This window comes from Callorhinus ursinus, unplaced genomic scaffold, assembly GCF_003265705.2.
Source record: "Callorhinus ursinus isolate GAN/ISIS: 27379988/994484 unplaced genomic scaffold, GSC_fseal_2.0 scaffold51, whole genome shotgun sequence".
NCBI classification, from domain to species: Eukaryota; Metazoa; Chordata; class Mammalia; order Carnivora; family Otariidae; genus Callorhinus; species Callorhinus ursinus.
This window is the reverse complement of record NW_027397113.1, coordinates 2148668-2171088: the sequence shown is the minus strand read 5'-3', so window position 1 is coordinate 2171088 and position 22421 is coordinate 2148668. Positions and strand designations below refer to the sequence as shown.

Genomic DNA, 22421 nt, shown 5'->3' with positions numbered 1-22421 from the left:
TGTCCCCAGAGCGCCCTGGCTGAGCTGCAAATTCGGGAGGGATCATAGGCGTCCACATCCCTGCAGCGCCAGACACGTGAATGGTTTTGGATGCTCCTGGGACTTCATCATCTCTCTGTGACTGTGTGTATGCGTGCGCTTGTGTGTGTGTGTGCATGTGTGGACGCGCGGGCTGTGCGCACAGGCGTGCACCGGGTGTACCCATGTGTTTGCATGGGGACGTGTGTGTGCATGTGTGGACGCGCGGGCTGTGCGCACAGGCGTGCACCGGGTGTACCCATGTGTTTGCATGGGCACGTGTGTGTGCATGTGTGGACGCGCGGGCTGTGCACACAGGCGTGCACCGGGTGTACCCATGTGTTTGCATGGGCACGTGTGTGTGCATGTGCGTGCACGTACCTGCGTTTGTGTTGGGATGGGAGTCATGCTCGTACCTTCCCAGCACCCTCTTCCACGATCCTCAGATTCCCACCCCTGGTCCCGCCAACCCAACATGGTAGCACTTAGGATTCCGTGGACCTAAAATGTCCCCAACCCTCTTGGGGACGCACCTAGAGTTGCCAGTGTTTTTGTGTGGGCAAGTGGGGACGCTTTTTCAAACTATCACCTCTGATCACCACCATTTCACGAAAGAAAGATATTTTTCACACCCAAAGCTAGCAAAGCCGCGCAGCCCTGCTAGCTGGGGACATTCCTTAGAAGCCTTCCGGGGTGATGCCTCCTCGCCCATCTCCAGGACAAGGGAGAGCTTTGGCGCCCCCTAGTGCTCGCGTTCCTGCGCCCTCGAGAAAAGTCTCAGCAAAGCTCAGGCTCGCAATGTCCTGGTTACCCGCTGTCAAGAATGCCCTTCTAAAGTTTTGGAACTGCTTCCTTAGTCCAGACATGAAGGCAGCACCCGGGGGCAGCATCACAGGGACCTCCCCTCTCCATGGGTCCTCCCAGAAGCCTGTGAGGGCCCGTTTGAGAGATGAGCAGCCTCAGAGTGGGGAAGTGACTTGCCCGAGGTCACAGGGCTCCTTAGCACCTAAGCCAAGACTGGCACCCAAACCTTGTAGACATTCGTTCATACAACATTCAAGCAGACAGCAGTGGTCAAAACAGACCAGTCCCTCCTCCCCTCAGGCAAAGACTTCTTGCAGAGGGTGTGAGATGCTTAACCAGAAAATGGACCCCAGAACCAGATAGTGTCAGCGGAAGAAAGAGATCCTGATAAAACAGAACACGGTGTGACCAGGCTTGGTCAGGAAGACCCCTGGAGGCTTGAGCAACAAGGACCCAGGATGTCAAATCCTGGAGGAAGGCAGGACAGATCAGGCAGCAGAAGGGCGTGCAAAGGCCCTGAGGTAGCAGTGTGCAGACAGCTGACTGGAGGGGAGGGCGTGGAAGGAGGCAGGAGACAGGGGAGACGGGGTAGCCAGGACCAACTCACACAGGGCTCCCTGGCTACGTGGGGACTTCGAGCTTGGTGGCAGATGCCACAGCGGAGACTGGGGGGTTTTAACCAGCCCAGTGATGGGATCTGATTCACCTTTTGAGGTCATGGCAGCTGTCGGGGGCGGGGGTGGATTGCAGTGCGATGGAAGGGAAGTCAGAGAGGGGTGCTGCAGAAACTCAGGGGGCAATAGTAGGGCTTGGAGGATGGTGGTGGACGTGGGTGGAGGAAAACCAAAAGATGATGTCACAGAGACCTGGGATCTGGCCGTGGAAGGACCCCCGAGATCAGCTGGCCGGCCGGCACTGCTATGTCAGACTGGAAGAAAGAGGCCCAGAGAGGGTCAGGGCTCCACGGTGGTCACACAGCAAACCGGCGACACAGCCGTCTCTCGAACCCAGGCCCCACGGCCCCCAACGCTGAACCTTGTCTGCTATTGGTCCCGGAGTGGTGTCGTGCCCGTCCAAAGATGACAGTGATGGGCCATGGCCTGCAGGGGCCCGAGGTCTGGGGCTGGGGGGCACCTGTGCTGGCATCTGCTTTGGGGATTCTGCTTCCCTCCCCAGGTGGAGGCTGCCATGAGCTGCATCCAGCCCAAGACAATCTCCACTTGATAGGTTCAGTGTTGGCTAATTTTTTTTAGTTGACTTAAAATATAAAAACCAGGCAAATCAACATAAAAACCCAGATTTGAATGTTCTCTTGAAAGTTCGAGCCACCTGCCAACACAGGCAGCTTTTCAGCACGTCACGTCCTCACGTGACAAGCCTCAGGCCAGGTTCCAGTCCTGGGATCCAGGACCAGCCGAGAGATTCCCTGGAACAGAGCCTAGCCAGGGGGTGTGCCTGGGATAGGGCTGTCCCCACGCCAAGGCCAGATTCAGAGCCCCTAGTCCAGGGTGCCCACCTCCCCAGCCCCCACACACATTCACATACAGGTTCCCAGGAGGCATCTGTGTGCCCCTTAAAATAACCCCCTACCTGTGGTGTGCGTCCCCATACTCAGGCAACACTCATTTTCCTGTTCATGTTTTGTAAGAGCCACAGCAAAGTAAAAAAGGGCTAACTCTTGCCAGGAAACAGATCAATAAGAAGCACTGGTATAGTGCCAAGCACAGAGGAGGCAGCAGAAAGTGCTGAATGAATGAATAAATGAGGGAGGGAGAGATGGATGGATGGAAGGATGGATGGATGGATGGATGGAAGGATGCATGGATGGGTGGTTGGATGAGTGGATGGATGGATGAGTGTTTGGATGGATGGATGGATATGGGTGGACGGATTGATGGATGATGGATGGATGGATGGGTGGGTGGATGAAAGGAGGGGTGGATGGATAGATGGAATGATGGACATTTGGGTGCATGGATGGAAGGACAGATGGGGATGGCAAATAGACTGACAACTGGGTCTTTCTGCCTCTGAGCTGAGGGGATCTCGGAGTCAAGTTGGCAGGGGTGTTGGCGGAGGAGGTAAGGGCTATGTGGAAGGCTCTGATGCCTCTGGACCACAGGCATGTCCATGGCAGGCAGCTCACCCACTGCTCCCTCACACAGCTCTTGGCAGAGGAGTGGGCGGTGCCTGAAACACTGACCTGGACCAGCCCAGGCATTTTAACCGCGTTTCCTCAGATGGGCTGGTGTCTGCTGCCCCCGCCAGGAGCCTGCCAGGGTTGCATCCCTGGAGAAAAGGCAAACCTTGTAGATGCTGAGGTTTCTGCCAAGTCATTGATTTGCTGTGTTCCGTTCTCATCCCCCCTTCTCTTCGCCCCTTACCCCTGCCCCCTCCCAGCTTTCCCTGCCCCCCCCACATTTTCCTGCAGTATGACATCCAGAAAACTGTACATCTTATGCGTGCAATAAACTTCCACACACACCTGTAGCCAGGACTCAGAAAGTCACGCCCCCTCAGCAGCCTCTGGTCACCCCTCCTCGCCGGGTGGTGACCGGTCCTGTCTCGCAGTCCTGGCTTCCAGCCACAGTCGTGAGAGCCTGGTTCTACTTGCCGGTGGCTGCTGCCCTCTGCTGGCTGCCTGTGGGAGCTGCACCGGGGAAGGAAAAGCCGTAGCCCGCGGGGTCTGTGCTAATGTTCTGGTTGCTTCCAGGGGCAAATGGCCACACACACTTAAGGGCTTAAAACAACACAAATGTATTATCTTACGTTTCCATAAGTCGAACATCTGACACGGGACTCGCTGGGCTACAATCGAGCTGTCTGCAAGGCTGGACCCCCTCCACCATCTTCAAGCCAGCCGTCAGGGCGAGTCCTTCCCTATTTATGAGGACTCCTGGTTAGACTAGGTCCCCGGAGATAATCCGGGACAATCTTCCCAGCTCCAGACCTGGATCTTTATCACGTCTTCTTCCGCGTAAACTAACGTATTCACGGGGCTGGGAATTAGAATGTGGACATCATGGGGGGCCATTCTTTGCCCTACCATATACCCCTTTCCATCGTCAGGAAAGGGTCTTTTTCTTTGGAAGAGACTAACTACTCCTGAGCAAAGCCCAGAGTCCCTGGATATTTGAGGAAAGCCTTCATCATAAATGAGACCGAAACAAAAGAAAAAGCACCCAGGGGAAACTGAAACAATACAAGGAGAAACAGAAAGGAAATGATTCTGCTCACTGTCCTCCCAAAGATCAGTTTGCATCCATGAAACCAACAAATGCTTTCTCTTTAAAATTAAAAAAAAAAAAAAAGACACAACGCCAAGTGAAACAAAATACATAAAATGGACTTGGTCAAAATTTTAAGCTTTTGTGCATCAAAGGACACAATCAGCAGAGTGTCAATCACAAAATGGGAGAAAACATTTGCAAATCGTATTTCTGATAAGGGACCCGTATCCAGACTATATAAAGAATCTCAACTTAACAACAAAAGGGCAAGCCACCCAAAGAAAAACAGGCAGAGAACTTGAACAGACATTTCCCCAGAGTAGACAGAATGGCCAATGGCACATGAAAAGATGCTCAGCACCATGAGTCACCAGAGAAAGGCAAATTAAAAACACAAGGAGATCCCACCTCACACCCACTGGGATGGCTATGATCCAAAAACAGAAAGTAATCAGAGTCAGCAAGGATGTGGAGGATGGGACCCTGCCTCCAAGTGTCACATTCTGGCCGGAGAGATGGGTGAAAAATGCAGAGCAGGAAGCCAAGTATATGGTAAATCAGGAGACAAGAGACGTGCAAGGGACAAAGAAATAGGACTTGCCAGCAGGGGTGTGGTCTGACTCTCCTTGGTTGACCTCCTGCCTCGAGGGGCTCCTTCTCAGCCTCCTTCACAGACCCCTGCACTTCTCCTGAAAAGCTGGACACCACAGGGCTCAGCCCTTGACCCTCTTTTCTGTCTGCTCCCTCCACATAGATGACCTCACCTTGCAAGTGCTCTAAGTACTATACCAGTGAGGGCTCTCCAGACAAAAGGACCGTTAGGCTATATAGAGATCAATACAAGAGATTTATCATAGGAATTGGCTCGAGTGGTCATGGAGGCCAAGAAGTCCAAGCCGGGGACCTAGAAAAGCCAGGGTCAAGTTCAGTCTGAGTGTGAATGCCAGAAAATGGGGTGGGGGGATGGTGCTCAAGCAGAGAGCGCAAATTCTCCCTTCCTCCACCTTTTTGTTCTATTTGGACCCTTAACAGATTGGATGATGCCGCCCGCACTGGGGAGGACCATCTGCTTCACTCAGAGCATCAGTTCAAATGCTCATCTCTTGCAGAAACACCCTCAGACACACCCAGAATCTGGTTGACCAGCTACCAGGCAGCCCTTAGCCCAGTCAAGCTGACACCTAAAATTAACCGCCACACACACATCTATCTGCTGAATACTCCCCAATTCACGTCTCCTGCCCAGGTCTTGATTCCAAACCCTTGTCCTGTGCATGCCACTGTCCAATCAACATATCTAGCAGGTCCTCCCCAACCCTGCTCTTGATTCAAATACCCTCATCTCTCATCAGGGTTATTTAGTTTCTACACAGTGGCAGAGTGACCCTCTAAAAATGTAACACCAGGTTCATAGCAGCATTATTCGTAACAGCCAAAAGGTGCTGTTAAAAAAGGAACAACGGGCCAAAAACAGAGTCACTTTTCCCCACAACAGCAAACCAAGACTCCACCCTCTCCCAGAAATGTAACCTCAAACCAGACAATCTGGGGTTCCCTGCTGGGCACTAGTGAGGTGATCTGCATGATAGACCTCCACCTTCTCCCAAAGGAAGGTGACCTTGCCAGAACAATCCACTCTTCCTTAGAAAACTTCCTTTTCTTCCCCTTCTGTCTATAAAAACCCTCTGTTTTGTACACTCAGCTCCCCAGAGCTTTCTACTTGCTACATAGGATACTGTCTGGTTCATGAATTATTGAATAAAGTCAATTAGATCTTCAAATTTACTCAGTTGAGTTTTGATTTTTAACAGTGGAAACAAAATGTCCATCAGCTGATGACTGGATATATACAAATGTGGTCCATCTGTTCAGTGGACTACTACTTGACTCATTAAAAAGGAATGGAGAACCATCACATGCTACAACATGGATGAGCCTTGAAAACATTTTGCCCAATGAAAGAAACCAGGCACAAAAGGCTACATAGTGTATGGTCCCGTTTATATGAAATGTCCAGAATAGTCAAATCCAAAGAGGCAGAAAATAAAGTAGTGGTTATCAGGAACTGAGCGGAGGAGGAAGGAAAGGAAGTAACTGCTAATAGGTAGCAGGTTTCTACTCAGGCTTATGAAAATTTCTAAAATTACCTAATGGTGAGGCTTGCACAATCTTACAAATATACTAAAATCCTCTGAAATATACACTTTAAATGGGTAAGTTAGATGGGTTGTGAATTCTGTCTCAATTAAATATTTATGTGTGTGTGTATATGTGTATTTATCTGTATATATATATATGTATATTTTTTTTTTTTTAGGACACCCGATGGCTTCACTCCTCTGCTCGCACTCTTTAGGGGCTCCTCTCAGGAGCAGTACAGCCGGGTCTGCACCTGGCCCGTGAGGCACCCTCCTAATCCACCCCTCCCCTCTCCTCTCTGGCAACCCCCGCCGACCCCCCTCTCTGCTCCAGACCCTTCGGTCCTCCAGGTGTCCCCGGAACCTCCGCTTTCAGTGCCTCTGCTGTGGCTGTGCCCCCGCCCGCACCCTTTCCCTGCCCCCAACAGCCACACACCTGGCCACTGGCCCCTGCACCTGGTCGCCGCACCTGCACCTGCACCTGCACCTGCGCAGTGAAGCCTGCTCTGACCAGCCCCTCCAATCGTGCCCCGCCCTCCACACTCCCCATCCCCTTATCTTCTTTGCCCTGGCTCTTAACTAACTTGCGGCATGCGGCGCGACCTTCTGATCTGTATTATGTAAGCTTGGGTACTGATGACGTAGCTCCCGGCAGGCGGGCACTTCTCTTTTCTCCCAAATGTGTTCCCAGCACCTACTGCCTGGCACACAGCAGGCGCTCAATAAACTAAAAGCATTCGAACGCATAAATGACTATAAAAATGAAATATTAATGAAATCAAACTTTGCAACTTCAGTAAACCTCTGAACCGTCTCTTCTGCCCAGGGAGCATTAAAAGACCCTTTGCACTCTCACAAATGTTAATAATAGAAGCATTTATCATCGGCATCCGCAGTGCGGCACTGCCCAGGAAACGCAGGTCCATCCTCTCAGCCCGCGCCTGGGTCTCCGGACCCCGGGGCCACAGTAGCCTCACTGGGCGGGAGATGGTCCGCAGGGCGCAGGCGCGGAAGCCCTCCAACCCGGCGCCGCGAGCTCCCGGGGGAAGCCCCCTGGCGGCGGCGGCCGCGCGCCTCCCGGGCGGAAATGGCTACAGTCGGGCCACGGCCGCATGCGCGGGTCCCAGAGTTCTCGCGAGACCTCGGCGGCGTGGGCGTGCGCGCGGACTTCCGGTAGTGGGGCCCAGGAACCCCAGCCAGTGGCGCGGGCTGTGTGGCGGGGAAGCCCGGCCGCGGGGGCCGCGGGGGCCGCGGGGCCGCCGGGCCGCCGAGAGGACGGTGGGGCGGAGCGGGGCACGCGCGGAGGGCCTGGCTGGGCCCCCCCGCGGCCCGCCACGATGGACCCGTTCCTGGTGCTGCTGCACTCGGTGTCGATCGGCCTGTCGAACGACGAGCTGACCGAGCTCAAGTTCCTGTGCCGGGGCCGCGTGGGCAAGAGGAAGCTGGAGGGCATGCAGAGCGGCCTCGACCTCTTCAACGTGCTGCTGGAGCAGAACGAGCTGGACTCCGAGCACACCGAGCTACTGCGCGAGCTGCTCGTCTCCCTGCGGCGCCAGGACCTGCTGCAGCGCCTGGACAGCTTCGAGGCGGGCGCGCCGGCCAGGGCCCCGCCGGAGGAGCGAGGTGGGCGCGGGGGGCCGGGGCCCGAGGGAGCCGGAGGAGGGGCGGCGCGGGGCCCGGGAGGCCGGGGGACTGGCCGAGCCCGCGGGAGGCGGGGCCGGTGTGCCCGGCAGTAGTTGTGGCCAGGCAGCCGCGCCAAACCTCTCTCAGGTTCGATTTGCGCAGGTTTTGTCTCAGCACTCCTGGAAGACAGGTGAGCTGCCCACTTTGCAGAGGGGAGAGCCAGAGCTCATAAAAGTTAACTTCCTCTGGGTTGGAAAACGTGAACACACACACACACACACACACACACACACACACACACTTCAGTATTTCCTCCCCCCTCTTCCTCCGGCTTAATTAGAAAGCATTCCAAGGAAAGGGCGTTGCTCACCTCCTCTGGGTGGGAGGAGCTAGGTGAGCCTGCGGCTGCTTTCGTTTTCCTTCTGCCTCTGGGAATGCCCCGCTGTGCCCTTGACGCTGTCAGAACAGTACTGAAAATGTCTCTAGCCCAGCTGTTTAGTTTTCACGATATCCCCGTAGTTAGGTTCTGCTTTTCTTATTCATGTCTTACCAGCCGGAGGACCATGGCTGGAAGGTGAAGTGAGGAGCCTAAGATGCACAGCCCTTGCTAACTAGGACTGACCTGAGGCAGCCGTGGGTGGCTGGGTGGTATTAGCACCTAGGCCTCTCCGACCAGGTCAGTTCTCTGTGGCTTCCTGCCCTGTGCTCAGGCATCCCCACTTTCCACCCTCACCTGGGGCTTGCAGAGGTTTCGAGGAGTAAAAATGAGACCTGGGTAGAGCAGGGCTTCTCAGCCACACCCCTGTGTTCTCAGAGCCCTGGGAGGGGGTGATGGGGAGTGCTTCGGGGACATCCTCATAGGCTTGAAGCTCTGGCCTGGCATCAGTCCCTCGGTCACCAAAGGGAAAGGGTAGACCTCTAACAGCACAGGTGTTAACTCCGTTAAGACCCGTATATAAACATATACACACGCTCAGTGCTGTGCAAACAGAACAGGACGTAGAAGAATTATGTTTTCAAGGACATTCAATGGAGGGGAGATTGTTGCCATAATACACTTAAAAGGCAGTCCACAAAACACAGATCAGAACATTTTAGATTTCTCTGTGTCCGTCTGTGTTTGTACGTGTGTAGATACTATGTGTTGCAGGAGAGTACACCAGAGATTGACAGGTAGGGGTGGGTTGATGAGGGCCCATCCTGTATTACTCTTGCACAAAAGACGGGATAGCATCCTGGTCGAGTGGACCGGCACCTGACTTGTCAGGGTTTCGCTTTCTGGCTGTGCTGTTGTCTAGCTGTATGACGTCAGGAAAATCACTTTGCTTCCCTGTGCCTCAGTTTCCCTCTCTGTACCAGTGGTCACAGTAACACAGGTGCCCACCTGCCCACCTCCAGGGGGCCGGAGCAGAGTAGGCACACAGACTGACGGCATCCTGGGGTTCTGTAGCTGAAGATACACGTTTGCGGGGGCCCTCCGAGCAGCATTTTGTCCTTCCTCTCTGCTTGCTCCCTCATTCCAGAAACTGCCTGTTAGGGTCGGTAGTGCCCCACTTGCTGGTCTCGGTCGTGACCTTTCAGCAGATGAGGACATGGTAGCCAGGGACCAAAGACTGGTGGTCAGTCCAGGCAGCTTCCAAAATAAGAATTGGGTTTTAGTGCCCTGGGGCTACCATACAAAAGACCACAACTCGGGGCCTTGAGGCAACATGGAACCGATTCTCTCGCAGTTCTGGAGCCAGAAGTCAAAGGTCACATTGTCAGCAGAGCCAGGCTTCCTCTGGAAGCTCTAGAATAGCATCCTTCCGCCTCTTCCGAAGTCTGGAGGCTCTGGGCATTCTGTGGCAAATGGCTCCATCTCTCCCATCTCTGCCTCCATGATCACACGGCCTCCTCTGCTGTTTGTCTTCTAAGGGTACTTGTCAGTGTATTTAGGGCCCACCTGGATAATCCAGGATGATGTCATCCCAGGATCCTCCGCTGGATCACATCCGCAAAGACCCTTTTCCAAATAAGTTAACATTCACAGTGCCAGGGATTTGAGGTGGACATAACTTTTTAGGGGCCACCACTTAACTACAGGGTAGGATGGGGGAGTAATTCCATTTCCTTCCTTTGGACAACTCCCAGGCCCTCCCTCAGTTTCCCCCGCCCAGGCAGTTAGCTGCACTACCGCCCGCACCAGCCTTCCCCTCTTCAGAGGGCCACACCTTTTGGGCAGTTTTGGAGTAGGCTGGCGGCAGGACTAGAGGCCCCCCCTTGGGTTTTCTCTGACCTTCCCCTGGCCCCTCTACTGCTGGGTGACTCCAGCCTCTGCAAGAGGACCTCTTGTGTCCCCAGCACTTAGGTCAGCACCAAGAAGCCCACTGGGAGGATGGGGTTGCTTGTCTCCTAACGAGCTCCCCAAACTTTTGGTAAATCATTTTCTTCTTTCCCCAGACCTGCGTGCCGCATTTGACATCATCTGTGATAATGTGGGGAAGGACTGGAGAAGACTGGCCCGGCACCTTAAAGTGACGGACACCAAGATCGATGCCATCGAGGAGAAGTATCCCCGAAATCTGACAGAGCAGGTGAGGGAGTCGCTGAGAGTCTGGAAGAGCACCAAGAGGGAGGACGTGACAGTGTCGCACCTGGTGAGGGCGCTCAGGGCCTGCCAGCTGAACCTGGTGGCCGACCTCATCGTGGAGGATCAGCAGGCCCGGGGCCTCGAGAACGAGGGCGAGAACGTGCCCGGTAGAGGCGGTGGCGGCAGCATCGCCGTGTCCCTGACGTCCTGCGACTCAGATGGGCCCGCCTTGGGGACCCCCTGGTGACCCAGCTGCTCTTCTCCAGGGGCCCAAGGGCATCCGCACAGCCCGAACTTGGGTCCCCCCACCAAGGTTGACCAAGTGCCTCCACGCACCGGTGCTGTGAAGACCTAGCAGTGAGCCAGGACGAGGGACCCCAGTGCCCGAGCCACGGCTGACCTCTCAGAGCCAGCATTCACTGAGTGCTTGCTCCATGCCTGGCGGGGCTTCGGACGCCATGCAGATGCCTTCATTCGAGCCTCATGATCGCCCTTGAGGGGGAGAGCCTTTTGTCCCTGGAAATGAGTCTCTGCAGGAGGAAGTTTTGGGTCCACGCCCAGCACATAGAAGGAACGTCAGAGTCAGCAGTGATCAGTGTTGTTACTCCACAGGTGGGGGACCTGTGTGCGGTTGGCGGCTGGAGGAAGTCCGTAGCAGGGGGCGAGCTGAGGGTGGAAGCCAGGCTGTCAGGCTCCAGAGCCCACGCGGTCACCCCGGGTCACTCTGTTGCTGCCACAGTCGGCCAGAGGCTTTGAGGCCATCCGCATAGCCCTGTACACCAGGGGATACCCGGTGGGCTCCTGGCCCTTGAGGCTGTCGGGAGGGGGTAGTAAGCCGAGGGAGGATGGCCTGCGATGGGACTGTTAAGTGCCCAGGGGTGATTGACACAGTCAGTGCTCTACAAACATCAGTCCTTAGCAATACTAGGACTTCTGCGATGCCACAGCTTATTACTGTTTTATGTCAAAATCACCATTCTGATAACAGGGTCCTGTAATTTTAAAAAGTGGTCTTTCTGCTTCTAAGGTAATCCTGCTAAAGCTTATTCCTTTACAGTGGGAAACTCCATATTACAAAGAATTTTACATTCCTATTAAGGATTACTTCATTTCTCATATTCTCGAAAGTCCCATTGTGGTCAATTTCAGTACCCCTTGCCGCTTCTCTTAGGCTAAGCCATGAACAGGGTAGCTGGACTTCATAACAGCTCCAGGAGCCACTGACAAGGGGAGCATCTGCGCTCAGCAGACTGGTCTGCTAGAGGCTACCTTTCACCAGCTTCAGGCCCACCTGCTGCTGAAGGGCATCAGAGAGCCAAGTGGCCGTCCCTCCTTCAGGCCTTCCAGCTGTGACCTTGGGAAAGCCACACGTGATGTCATGCCGTGCCACCGTGGCCTTAGATGGCTGAGGTCCTGAACATAACTGTCCTGCTAAGCTATGGACCAGCCTTTGAGCCCCTGCACGCCTTCAGCAAGTACATGCCCGTGCCGGGCATGGCGAAGGGCTGGGACCACCACAGGAAATGAGAGAGACGTGGCCCTGCACTGTAGACCTCAAGCTCCTGGCCAGGAATACAAGTTCAAGCAGTTCACAAGCTCAGAGTGCCGCCGAGGCCCTGAGCCTGTTTCAAGCCCACACCGGCGCGGCCTGGCCCTGTGTGGTGCACTGTGCATTTCCCCACCTGCCGGCCAGCACCCCTGTTCTCCAGGCGGAGGGGCAGAGCTAGCTCTGTGGATAACAGACACGTCAGCACTGTCGATAAATGTCAGAGGCTTGGCTGATGGGTAGCTTTGGGAAGTAGGTTTGCTGAAAAGTACGTCCCTATTTCTTGAACAGAGGCAGATTTCAGAGGTTCTTCCATTCCCTCATGGCTTATGAGATAAGCTACTGAAAGGGTAAATGCCAGACATCCTGACATGCACCCGACGTCCCCCTGCATGCCTCTCACACCCGGAAGAAGCACCCAGCCGTCCATCACACCACGAGTCATGATAGAGGCTTTGATGACCTGTGATTTCTGCACCTGAAATTTTCCACGGCCAGCGAGCAGACAGGGCCTGGTCCCCAGCTCTGCCACCAGCTCGCTCCTGTGGCCCGTCTCTCAGTCCTGCATGCTGTGAAGGCACCGGGTGTCATCCCGTACCACCCCCCACCCCACCCCCGCACTCACACCCCAGGACCTCCATGGAGAGCAGCTCCTGGCCACACGGTGTGGGAGACGGAGCTGGGCTCTGGAACACCGCACGTGACCTCCTCTCGAGGCTGAGATCTGATTCCGAGACTTGGAGAAGATGGTGGGCAAAGAGAGGCTCCATCCTGCGCCTGTAGGCCATGCCCGCCACCCATTTCCAGGGGCCCGGAGGTGGGCCGGCCCCCGTACCAGGGCAGAGCCGTAGAGCCTGGTGATGGGCACCTGCACAAGCAGCTGCCCCCCAGCAGATGCTGGTGGAGCCAGATGGAGGCACCCGTTTGTTCGGCCAGTTCACACATCCGCGGGCCGGAGGCTTCCGCCCTCACCAGCACCGTGCCAGGCTTTGGGGCGCGACAGCAGGACAAGCAGCCTGCCCTCAGGAAGCACATAGCTTCCCTACTTTGTGAAACGAAAGGGAAAGTGTAATGAAAGTAAACACAGGCCTATAGCAAAAGCACAAATGCGTACATGGGCACTGGAAGTGGAAAGATACACGGCAAATCTTTGAGAATGATTGTTTTTAAATGATATTTATACTTCTTATATTTTCTACATTTCCTGTAATGTGTTTTCATTGTCCACCAGATACAGGAATAGGTGTAACCTGGACTGTTTGGTGGGAGTGTCCCCAGAGAGCCGCGGAGCATGGGGTCCACCCCTGGCTCTGCCCCTTGTGGCTTCATCACCCTAAAAAGGGATGATTCGGCAAATATAAAGTGCTTGCCCAAATCTGTGGCAACTTGTTCCTCAGGTACCTCAAAAATAAGCAGTGACATTTCACCCAGAGCCGCGGAGGTTCTGTTCCTCATGATCTCACTACAATGGGGCCAGCCCGTGGCCGCTCGTCCTGAGATGTCGCTTGTCACTCTCACATCTGAGCATTTTCCCCACCGATGATTTGAACCAGCGCTTCAAGGGAGAAGGTGTTCTGGGACGGGTCTGACTGACATCTGATTGGAACTAGGACCTTTGTGATGGGACCAGTGACACCCCGCCCTGGCTAGGGGAGTGGCTACAATTTTTAGAGGAATTTGTCATGGCAACTTCACAAAAAAACAATTCATGCTCCATTTATATTTTTTGTAAGACTTTTTTTGTGAGAGTCGTAGTTCCAGTAAAGGCTGCACACAAGTCATCTCCTGAGAAAGATGGGGCAAAGGCCCAAATGTAAATGCTTTGTGGGAGATTTCAGGCCAATGAAGGGGAGTTTGGTTGAGTGTTTCCTGGAAGAGAGGGCCAACTCCCTAGTCTCATGCTCCCGCCAGGTTTCCCGGCTTCATACCCTCCCCTTCTGCCCTCCCACCCCAGCCAGCCCTCCTGCGCTGTGGACATGCATACACGTGGAGCCCTGTCAGGCCCTTCCAGACCCTTTTGGAGGTTTGCATTGGGGCAGGGTCGAGGCAGACCCTCCCCCGTCCCATCTCGTCCCCTGCTGCGTCTTCCTCCCTAGCACCCCAGGACCACTCCCTGTGTCTCCACCCCCACCCCCCCCACCCCCGCCGAGCTGCACCTGTGAGGTCCCAGGTTACCAAACCCATTGTGTACTTTGTGGTCTGTTGCTCAACCTCCGCAGCAGTTGATGCTTGTCTTGATAATTGCATGACATTTTCTCCCGCTGTTTCTTCCTCTGGCCACCGCATCGCAGACCCCACACCCCGTCCCTGCATGTCCAGAACCCTCTTCCCACTCAGCACCCAGGGAAGCCAGGCCCTCGGCCTCACCCGCCAGGTCCCCGGTGCCTGCCACATGGTTCTCTGAGACCCCAGACCCCTACTGTCAGCTGCCGAGGGGCCACACCTTTTGCCATGTAAGCGCACGTTCACGGGTCCAGGATTAGGCCGTGGGCATCGTGGGGGGTCAGGCATTATTCTGCCCATGGCACGCAGACTCCGTATTTCCCCCTGCCTGCGTCCACTTCTACACCTGGCACCACAATCCACCCAGTTGCCAAAGGTGCAGACCAGGCCCCCTCCCCCTTGGGTCTTGATCCCATATATAACAGCCTCTCCGCCCCCTCTCTTATCCCCCCCACGGAGCCCCATCCCTTCTCTCGAGGACCCCACCCTCCATCAGGCCCCAGACAAAAGCAGAATCCGACTACAGGCCCCTGACTGTTCTTAGCAACCGCAAGCTCCCTGCGTCTGTTTTAGTTTTGTGTTTGTATTTCCATGATACCGACTCTGAGTCACCTTGCTGACGGCTTTCTAGCCACGTGATGCTGTGCGTTTTGTTGGGACCCGGCGGGCAAGTGGGACTTGGAGCGGCATTTGCTCACGTGAAGATGGCCAGTCGCCCGACATATGCTGATGGAGACAGGACTTCCCTTCTACAGGGAAAATTGGCAGTGGAGATCCCCTTTTATCACAGAAGCCCTGTGTCTTAAGTCACTGACTAAGTGACATGGACGGCAGGAGTCACGTGTGTGCTAACCGCATTAATTTTCACCAAGGAACAGAGACCGATTCAGTGCCTGAATGGAGTCCTCACTGAGCCAGAGCACGTGACCCGTGGATGGAGCTTTCGTGGTATGGCTTGAACAGAAAAACATCCCGGGCCCTTTGAGTCACCCCAGGCATCATGCAGGTGCGAGGCCTCCTGAGTCCCCAAACCTGCCTGTCAATGCGGATGGTGGGGGTGTCTACCCAACAGTGTGAATGCGCTCAGTGGCCCTCAAAAAATGGCTACAAGGGTAAATTTTGTGTACATTTTACTACAAAAAAACATACCTCATATTAAATAAACTATGAATTTCATTGTGCTATTAATCTAAATTGTATGTGTCTTGTGGGTTTTTCTCTCCCTGATTTGTAATTTTACTGGCATTTTATAGTTTACGAGGCTCAGAAGCATAAGGTCCTATCTGACCTTATGTTTGTATATATTGAGGTAACGTGATCATAAAACCTGGCTTATCGCCGGGAGACTGGGTCCCTGCTACTCTTCCCAAAGGGGTTTCTGGCCGGAGAGACCCAGCTCCCAAGGGTCCCCAGGCCCCTCAGATCAACCTGCCTGGCAGCATCACGATGCACAGAAGGGCCACCCAGCCCCACGCACCTCGTGCCTGAACTCCCCATCTGCAGTCCTTACTGGGCCTAAGGCCCTGCTCAGACACCCAGTCTGATGGCAGCCTTGTCTGACCCCCCACCCCCCAGGGCACATGCAGAGGGGTGGTCAGGCTGTGACAGTCCCAGCCGGGGCGGATGCGGGCAGGCCAGCAGCGTTCTCTCGGGGGCCAGGCTGCCCCTCTGTTCATCACCAATGCCAACACCCCCAGCCAGCATGTCCTGCAGGGACCCAGCCCCAGGATTTGCCCTTCACAGGGTCTAGTCCCAGCGAGTTAGATCCAGGGGCCCCAGGGAGGTGTCTCCCACCCCCTGAGTCACCACAGGCCACCTCAAGGGTCCCTCTCTCCAGGCAGGATCAATGCCATGTGCCTAAGAGCACACAGCCCTTTGCTGCGGGCTGTCTGCTTCATTCCTGCTCCCATTCATCCGTCTGTGCATTCACTCTGCGTTCTTAGCGGAGGGCCAACAGCTTTGACCTTCTAGCTGGGTGACCCCCACAGCAGAGCACCACCTCCAAGCCCCCTTTCTCACCTGATCAGACCCTCCCCCAGGGTTGCTGCAAGATTCAAAGAGATGAGGTGTGGTGTCTGGGAGTGACTGGCACCTTGTAAAGGTCACTAAATGTCATTTTAATGGTTTCTGAGTGACTTATGTTTTAAAAGGACTTGCCCTTACACCAGCTTGGCTGGGTCAAAACACTCGAATCACAGGTTCCGTCCTGGAGGTCTTTGGAGGCACGGAGGTGCCTGGGGAAGCAGCCCCTGTGCCTCTCAGCTGGCTGCCGCGTCCTTGGGGGGTTTTATGTTCGGAGAGAGGAATCCCCACTGAGAGCCCAGACCATAAACCAAAGAGTACAGAGAATGACATAAATGTACGTAGGTGGGCAAGGCTGGGACATGTCACTGTCCCCAGAAGGCCGGCCTCTGCAGAAGGCCGGCCTCCAGAGTCCATTGCTTGGGTTCGAGTGCCAGCCCCGCCGTGTGGCCGGCTCTTAGAGCGCGGGGCGAGCCAGGAGGGAGGGCCCGTGACCCCAGCCCCAGCGCGGCCCCGACACGCAGCTCAGGGTCCCTGAATCAGCTCACTCTGCCCGGGCTCCCTGTCCCAGGCGCCAACACTTTAAGCCCGTTTGCTTAGGTTTTCTGGGATTTGCAGTGACGGTGATCACCCAGGGATTTAGAATATGATAAAGGTGGTGTTTCAAGTTAGAAAAAAATTCAGCTGCAGGGTTGGGTGAGCCCGGGGGAGGTCATCAGGCACTTGCCTCACGCCTCCCATGGTGAGGTCCGGAGCCTGCTGGGGGCGCCGGGGGAAGCCGGGAAGCGAGATGGAGGGACGACGGCTTCTTCGTCTGGCACGGGAAGGAGAGGGCCATCAGACAAAAGACCTCACTCTGGCCACTCAGAGAACCGAGAATGTCTGCTTGTCGGGGAGAGCATGACCGTCGCCCCCGCCCCTCATCCACGGTTTCCCGCCCCTCCTGTTTCTGCCCGCCTGCGGCGGTCTTGGCGAGGTGGTCCTCCTGCTGGCAGCCCGACGCCCCATCCCCTCCGCCGTGTCGCCGCGTGGGTACGAGGAGCAGGGCGGGGACGGTGCCAGGCATTTTGAGAGAGGGGCCCATTCACGTCACTTTCACTACCGTATATTGTAACATCCCTTTTTGTTTGTGTGGCTGTTCGTCTCCGACTGCGCCTAACCTAGAAATGAAGCTTTATCCTAGGTGCGTATGGACAGGAAACAATATGGGGGGTTCAGTACCACCCAGGGTTTCAGGCATCCACGGGGGGGCCTTCCAAGACTCCCGATCGATACACAAGTTTGGAAGGCAGGCATTCATAGACGAAGGAACTCAAGTTTAGGGCAAAGAGCCTGTTCAGTGTCCTTCACCCGTTTGCTTTTCAACAAGTGTTTGCTGAGCACCTATGATGTGGTAGACGACACCAGCACGGGAGTATGTCATCCAGCTGCTTTCGTGGAACTTCCGTTCCAGCGGGAGAGAAGATAGCCACATGGGATCCCGGACAGAGGGGAGGCCTGCGGGGCCCCAGGGGGGCCTGCCCGGGGCTGGGCGGACAATGGGCGGACAAAGGAGCCTCTCTGGGCGAGCAGCTGGGAAGGGCAGGGATACGGCGGTCTCATGGGGCCTGTCGCACGGACGGGAGCAGCGCGACAGGGGCCTCACGGGGGTTTGGGCGGCAGCGCCAGCTCTAAGGTTCCCTGGAGTGGCTTGCACGAGTCCCGGGGCGCTGCTAGTCCTCCTGAGGCCTGCAAGCCTCCCATTGCCCTTTACCACCTTGCCTGGCGACGTAAACCCCCCCAAGCTCTGTTCCCTCCTGTTTTCCGCTTCTGTTTTGCAGCTAGAACCTGCCATGAGTTTGACTCCTGTCCTGAGAGCCAGGGGGAGCCTTGTAGAGGCCCCGGCCGGAGGCCACGCGATCAGATTTGCATTTTTCAAGCTCTGGCTGTGGGCTGGGCTGGAGGGCGCTGGAGGGGCCACAGGGCCGGGGCTGGGGGTAACTGGACTGGGCTGCGTGGAGGATGATGGAGGGGGGCTTGGGCGACCAGCAGGAAGGGTGTCTGGCATGCGTATGGGGCACGAGACAGGGAGGTGCCCTGGAGGTGCGAGGGGGCGTCCAGTGGGCAAAGAGGTGCAGTGCGGGGTGGCAGGAGAACTTCGTGAGTGTGTGGGTGCCGACTGTCCAGGGAGGCGCGGGGGCCAGACCCTTGAAGGAGAGGACGCCAGGCCCGTGAGGACAGGGAGAAGCAGGGACGCTGCACCTGCCTGCCACCCCCCACTCCCCCCAAGAATCTTCTGGAAGCCTGTTCCAACTGCAGATCCCAGACCCCATCCCCCAGAGAGTCTGATTCAGCCCTGGGTGGGGCCACGCATTGCCTCACCACTGCCTGGGGCCCAAGAACTGTGTAATCACAACCCTGAAGTAGCAGGAACTGTCCCCAGCTCCAACCTCTTCCCGGCCTAGCTGCTCAGGACCACCCACAGACGGTGGTCCTGGCTCCTCTGGGGCCTCCCACCCCCACAAGCCCAGAGCCGTGGGGGACGGGGAGAGGTGTGTCCTGGGGAGGCAGGTACCCCTGGGCCCCTGGACCACTGAGCCCACCGTCGCCCAGGCTGGTGACGACACTCCCAGTGGGTTTGGTTTCTGTTTGGGTTTCAGGTCAATCTGAGAGGCTCTGCCACCCAACTGGTAAAACAAACGGGGTATGATTCACGCTCCTTCCTCCCCGGCTGTGCTCTCGGCCTCCTCAGGAAGGTGTCACTGGCTGCCTCTGACGCCCAGGGAGTCCCCACAGCTGGGCCTCAGGTCCTCATGATGCCATGTCCAGTGCTGGGACCCGTGGGGGGCACGGGAAGGACCCACTGAGGGAGGGATCGTGCCTTGGCCTGGAAGCGCTTACTGCCCCCTGGTATCGGACCCCCAATCCTGCATTTCCGGTGGGTAAAGTTGGGGCACTCCCGCCTTCCCCTAGGGCTAGCCAACGTAACACCTGGCAGTCCCACTGAAGTTGGTCACTGACTTGTTATCATGAGGTGGTGACTGCCTTCAGCCTTGGGCAGGGAGGCGAGGACTTGGGGATGAACAAAGTGTGGGGCCTGTCACTGAGGGGTTCCAGGTGTAACGGGAGAGACAGAGAAACAATGACAAGAAGGCAGCCCTAAGAGCCGAAGTGATTTGTCAGGTCACAAGGAAGAGCTCGGACTAGAACCCAAGCTTCTGACTCCAAGGACCGTGCCAGTCCCAGGACACCTAACTATGTTTCCAGGAAGGGGCCTTTTGAGTTGGGCTTCATAGGATGAGTAGGAATTTTCCAGAGGGTGAGTGGTTCAGGCGTGGGGAAAGGGGAAGTGGAAAGGCCCAGAGGCGAGAAATCGGAGGGCTTGTTCAGGAGGCAGCAAGCGCATAGAGTAGTGGGGCTGGTTCCGGCAGGCTGAGGGGCTGTTTGCAGCCTGAAGGTAAAGGAAAGGGCTGGAGTTTCTAGACAAAAAGGAACCAGTAACGTACTGGTAGCAGGACAATGACATGATTAAATGTGAGCTTCACTTTCTCGGCGATGAATGTATTTGTTCATCAGAAAATGAGAAAACAAAACAACTAGATAGCTAGGGGCTGAACTTCAGCTTGGTCTGAGTCACGAGGGGAAACACGGAGAAATAGGTGCTAACGGCTCAGGAAGGACGCGGTGCATTAGTTAAGGCTGTTAGAGCAGCTCTGGTTGTTTCCAAGGTGCTTGGAGGACTTGCCTCTGGTTTTAGCTTCACGGGGAACCTGGGACTGTGGTTGAGGGAGGTGGTTTTCCCCTTGGGACAGGCGAGAAGTGCAGGTGCATGGGGGAGGGGCAGGGGGTGGTGATGAGCACGGAGGTCTCGCAGTAGAAGGTGAAAGAGCGAGGGCTTCCGTTGCTCTGCTGGACCAAAAACCGGCCTGCCCTGCAGAACTTTCTAGTTCCCCCACCAGCGCGGCAGGCCCAGAAAGTGGCCCAGTCCAGGGCGGGGGTGCAGCCTTTCCCAGCCAGCATCCTGTCCAGGGAAGGTGTCACCGCAGGCTGTCACCGGGGAGTGTCCCTGCCCAGCGCAGGAGCACCCCAAAGCTGAAATAACGCTCGCGTGGGCTCCAAAAATACTCTGCTGAAAGCGCTAGCCAGCCAGCACTGGAAATAACCCCGTCTGCTGGCTTCCCGCCCAGAGAAGTCAGGGTGGAGGCAGGGAGCCACACTTCCGGTCCCCACACCCTTTTATTTTGGGCAAATCAAAGGCTCCCCCCAGGGGCTGCCTGTGGAGGGAGGGGCGGCACTGTCCCCTGCAGCTCTTGCTGGAGAGCGGCGGGCCCTCCTTCCACCCACCCTCTGGCTCCTTTACCAGCTCATCTGCTCCGTCACCCTCAGGCGCCAGGCACCATTCCAGGCATCAGGGAGCAGCCGGACCTCAGACCCCGAGCCCCAGGGGGGATCTGTTCTGCTGCTTACGCGCTGTGACACCATGGGGACCAGTGTCCTCTCGCAGTACAATGGGGACAGACCGGGGACAGGTCTACTGTGAGGACCCAAGGGGATGCGTGATGCAGACAAGGTCAGCACCCCGCGGACCGCCCTCACTGGGCCTTGGCCGCACACTTCTTTAGGATCGCCGGCGGGACTAGCTCAACCGACCCATGAGTTCCTTTCAGCAGCCTCCGACCTGCTGACCTCTGACCTATCCCCCTTTAAGGTCGCCGCCCCTGCTCCAAACCTTTCTCATTCCTCTTAGACCCAACGGCAGGCCCCCGCCTCCACCCTCTCCCACCATTGGCCTTGGCTCCCTGTGGACCCCCTTCTCCTGGCCTCCCAGCTCCTGTACCTGGCTCAGATGCTTTCTGCCTTCTGGAGCAAGCACCTGCCTCCTCCCCGGACCCCTGCCTCCATCTCTTCCTCCGTGGGGGCCCTGAGACCTCCTCCTGAGTACGGCACCTGACCGGCTTGTTTTTCCCCAGTCCCAGCGCCTTTCCCAAATCACAGGGACCCCAGAACCAGCTTGGCGGGTTTGCCTTCGCCATAGACCACCTGCTCTTCTAAGTTACTTAGCTTTTTCTTTAAAATGACTCTCTTTCCTTGCTTAATTTTAAATTAAAGAGAAAGCGTGACGTCTCCACCACAAAAGGAAAGCAGCCTGTGCCAGACGGCCCTAGTGTCCCCAGTGTCTGTCCACACCTTCTTTCCGTGAGGGCCCTGAGGTTTAGCTGAGGCGTGGCTGCCCAGATTCCAGGCCCATTTCCCAGCTCACCGTGCAGTGAGGTATGGACCTTCTCTGGGCTTCGGCATGTGGCTGGAGCGGCAGGTGGATGCACGCTTCAGCAGCCCCTTCTTCTTCCTTCTGGAACACAAGCATGATAACCAGAGCACTGGCAGCTCGGCTGGACCATGAGAGAAACAGCAAGAAGAAGGAAGGAGCCCAGGCTCCCGATGGCGGGGGAGCCTCTCCGGCAGCCCTCGGAGTTTTATCTCAGGACTGCATTTGTTTGAGAGAAATAAACTTCTCTCACTGAAGCCACGGTGGTTTGGGGATTTCAGAAACACAGTATCACTTGGGGTCAGCAGACAGTGACTGTAGAAATGAATGAAAAAATAATATTCTGAAATTGTCGATGGAACCGGCTGCCCTTCGAGGCTCTGGACACAAGGGCTGTTGTCTTTGTGAAAGAAGACATAAGTCGTCATTAGCCCGAGACTGTCTCCGTGTATTCAGGACTGACCAGTAATTCAAACGGGAGTGACTTTCTCACCATGTGACAGAGGTGGGTTAGTGCCAGGTGCCTTACCTCACCGCTCCCTAAAACCAGCAGGCCGGACGCGGCCCCAAGGCTGGAGGCTCAGCGCGGCAGGAGAGGGCCTGCCTCCCTCAGCACCCCACCGACCGCCCCCACTTGCCTCCTGGGGCCACCGGGCCGTCCACCCTCCCCAGGGCCCCGTGTGCTCGGCCGTGATGAGCGGCCCCACTCGGAGCCGCGGACGTGTCCGTCACCCTCCGGAACTCCACGTCCTGCCTCCGCCTCGGCCGCACGCCTCCTCCTCACGCCCCGCCCCGAGATGACGCTGGTTCATCATCTCGGACACATCTCTCAAGCCTTGCCGTCTGTGGCCATGAGCATCAGCTCCGGAGCCGGACCACCAGGCCTGCCCCCTGCTGGCTGGGGCACTGGGGGAGTTATGTCGCTTCTCGCGGCCTCAGTCCTGCCCATCTGTAAAATGGGCCTGAAGGGTTAACTCACTCAATATGTATCAAGCCCTTAGAA

At 56.2% G+C, this 22421-nt stretch overlaps 1 protein-coding gene across 1 annotated transcript; it reads left to right on the top strand.

Moving 5' to 3' along the window:
* The first annotated feature begins 7350 nt into the window (after window positions 1–7350).
* On the top strand, window positions 7351–15345 carry FADD (Fas associated via death domain). The gene is made up of 2 exons (XM_025878573.2): window positions 7351–7813; window positions 10253–15345. The coding sequence occupies exons 1-2, from the start codon at window positions 7528–7530 to the stop codon at window positions 10627–10629; spliced, it is 663 nt and encodes a 220-aa protein (XP_025734358.1). The 5' UTR covers window positions 7351–7527; the 3' UTR covers window positions 10630–15345.
* Window positions 15346–22421: the final 7076 nt, after the last annotated feature.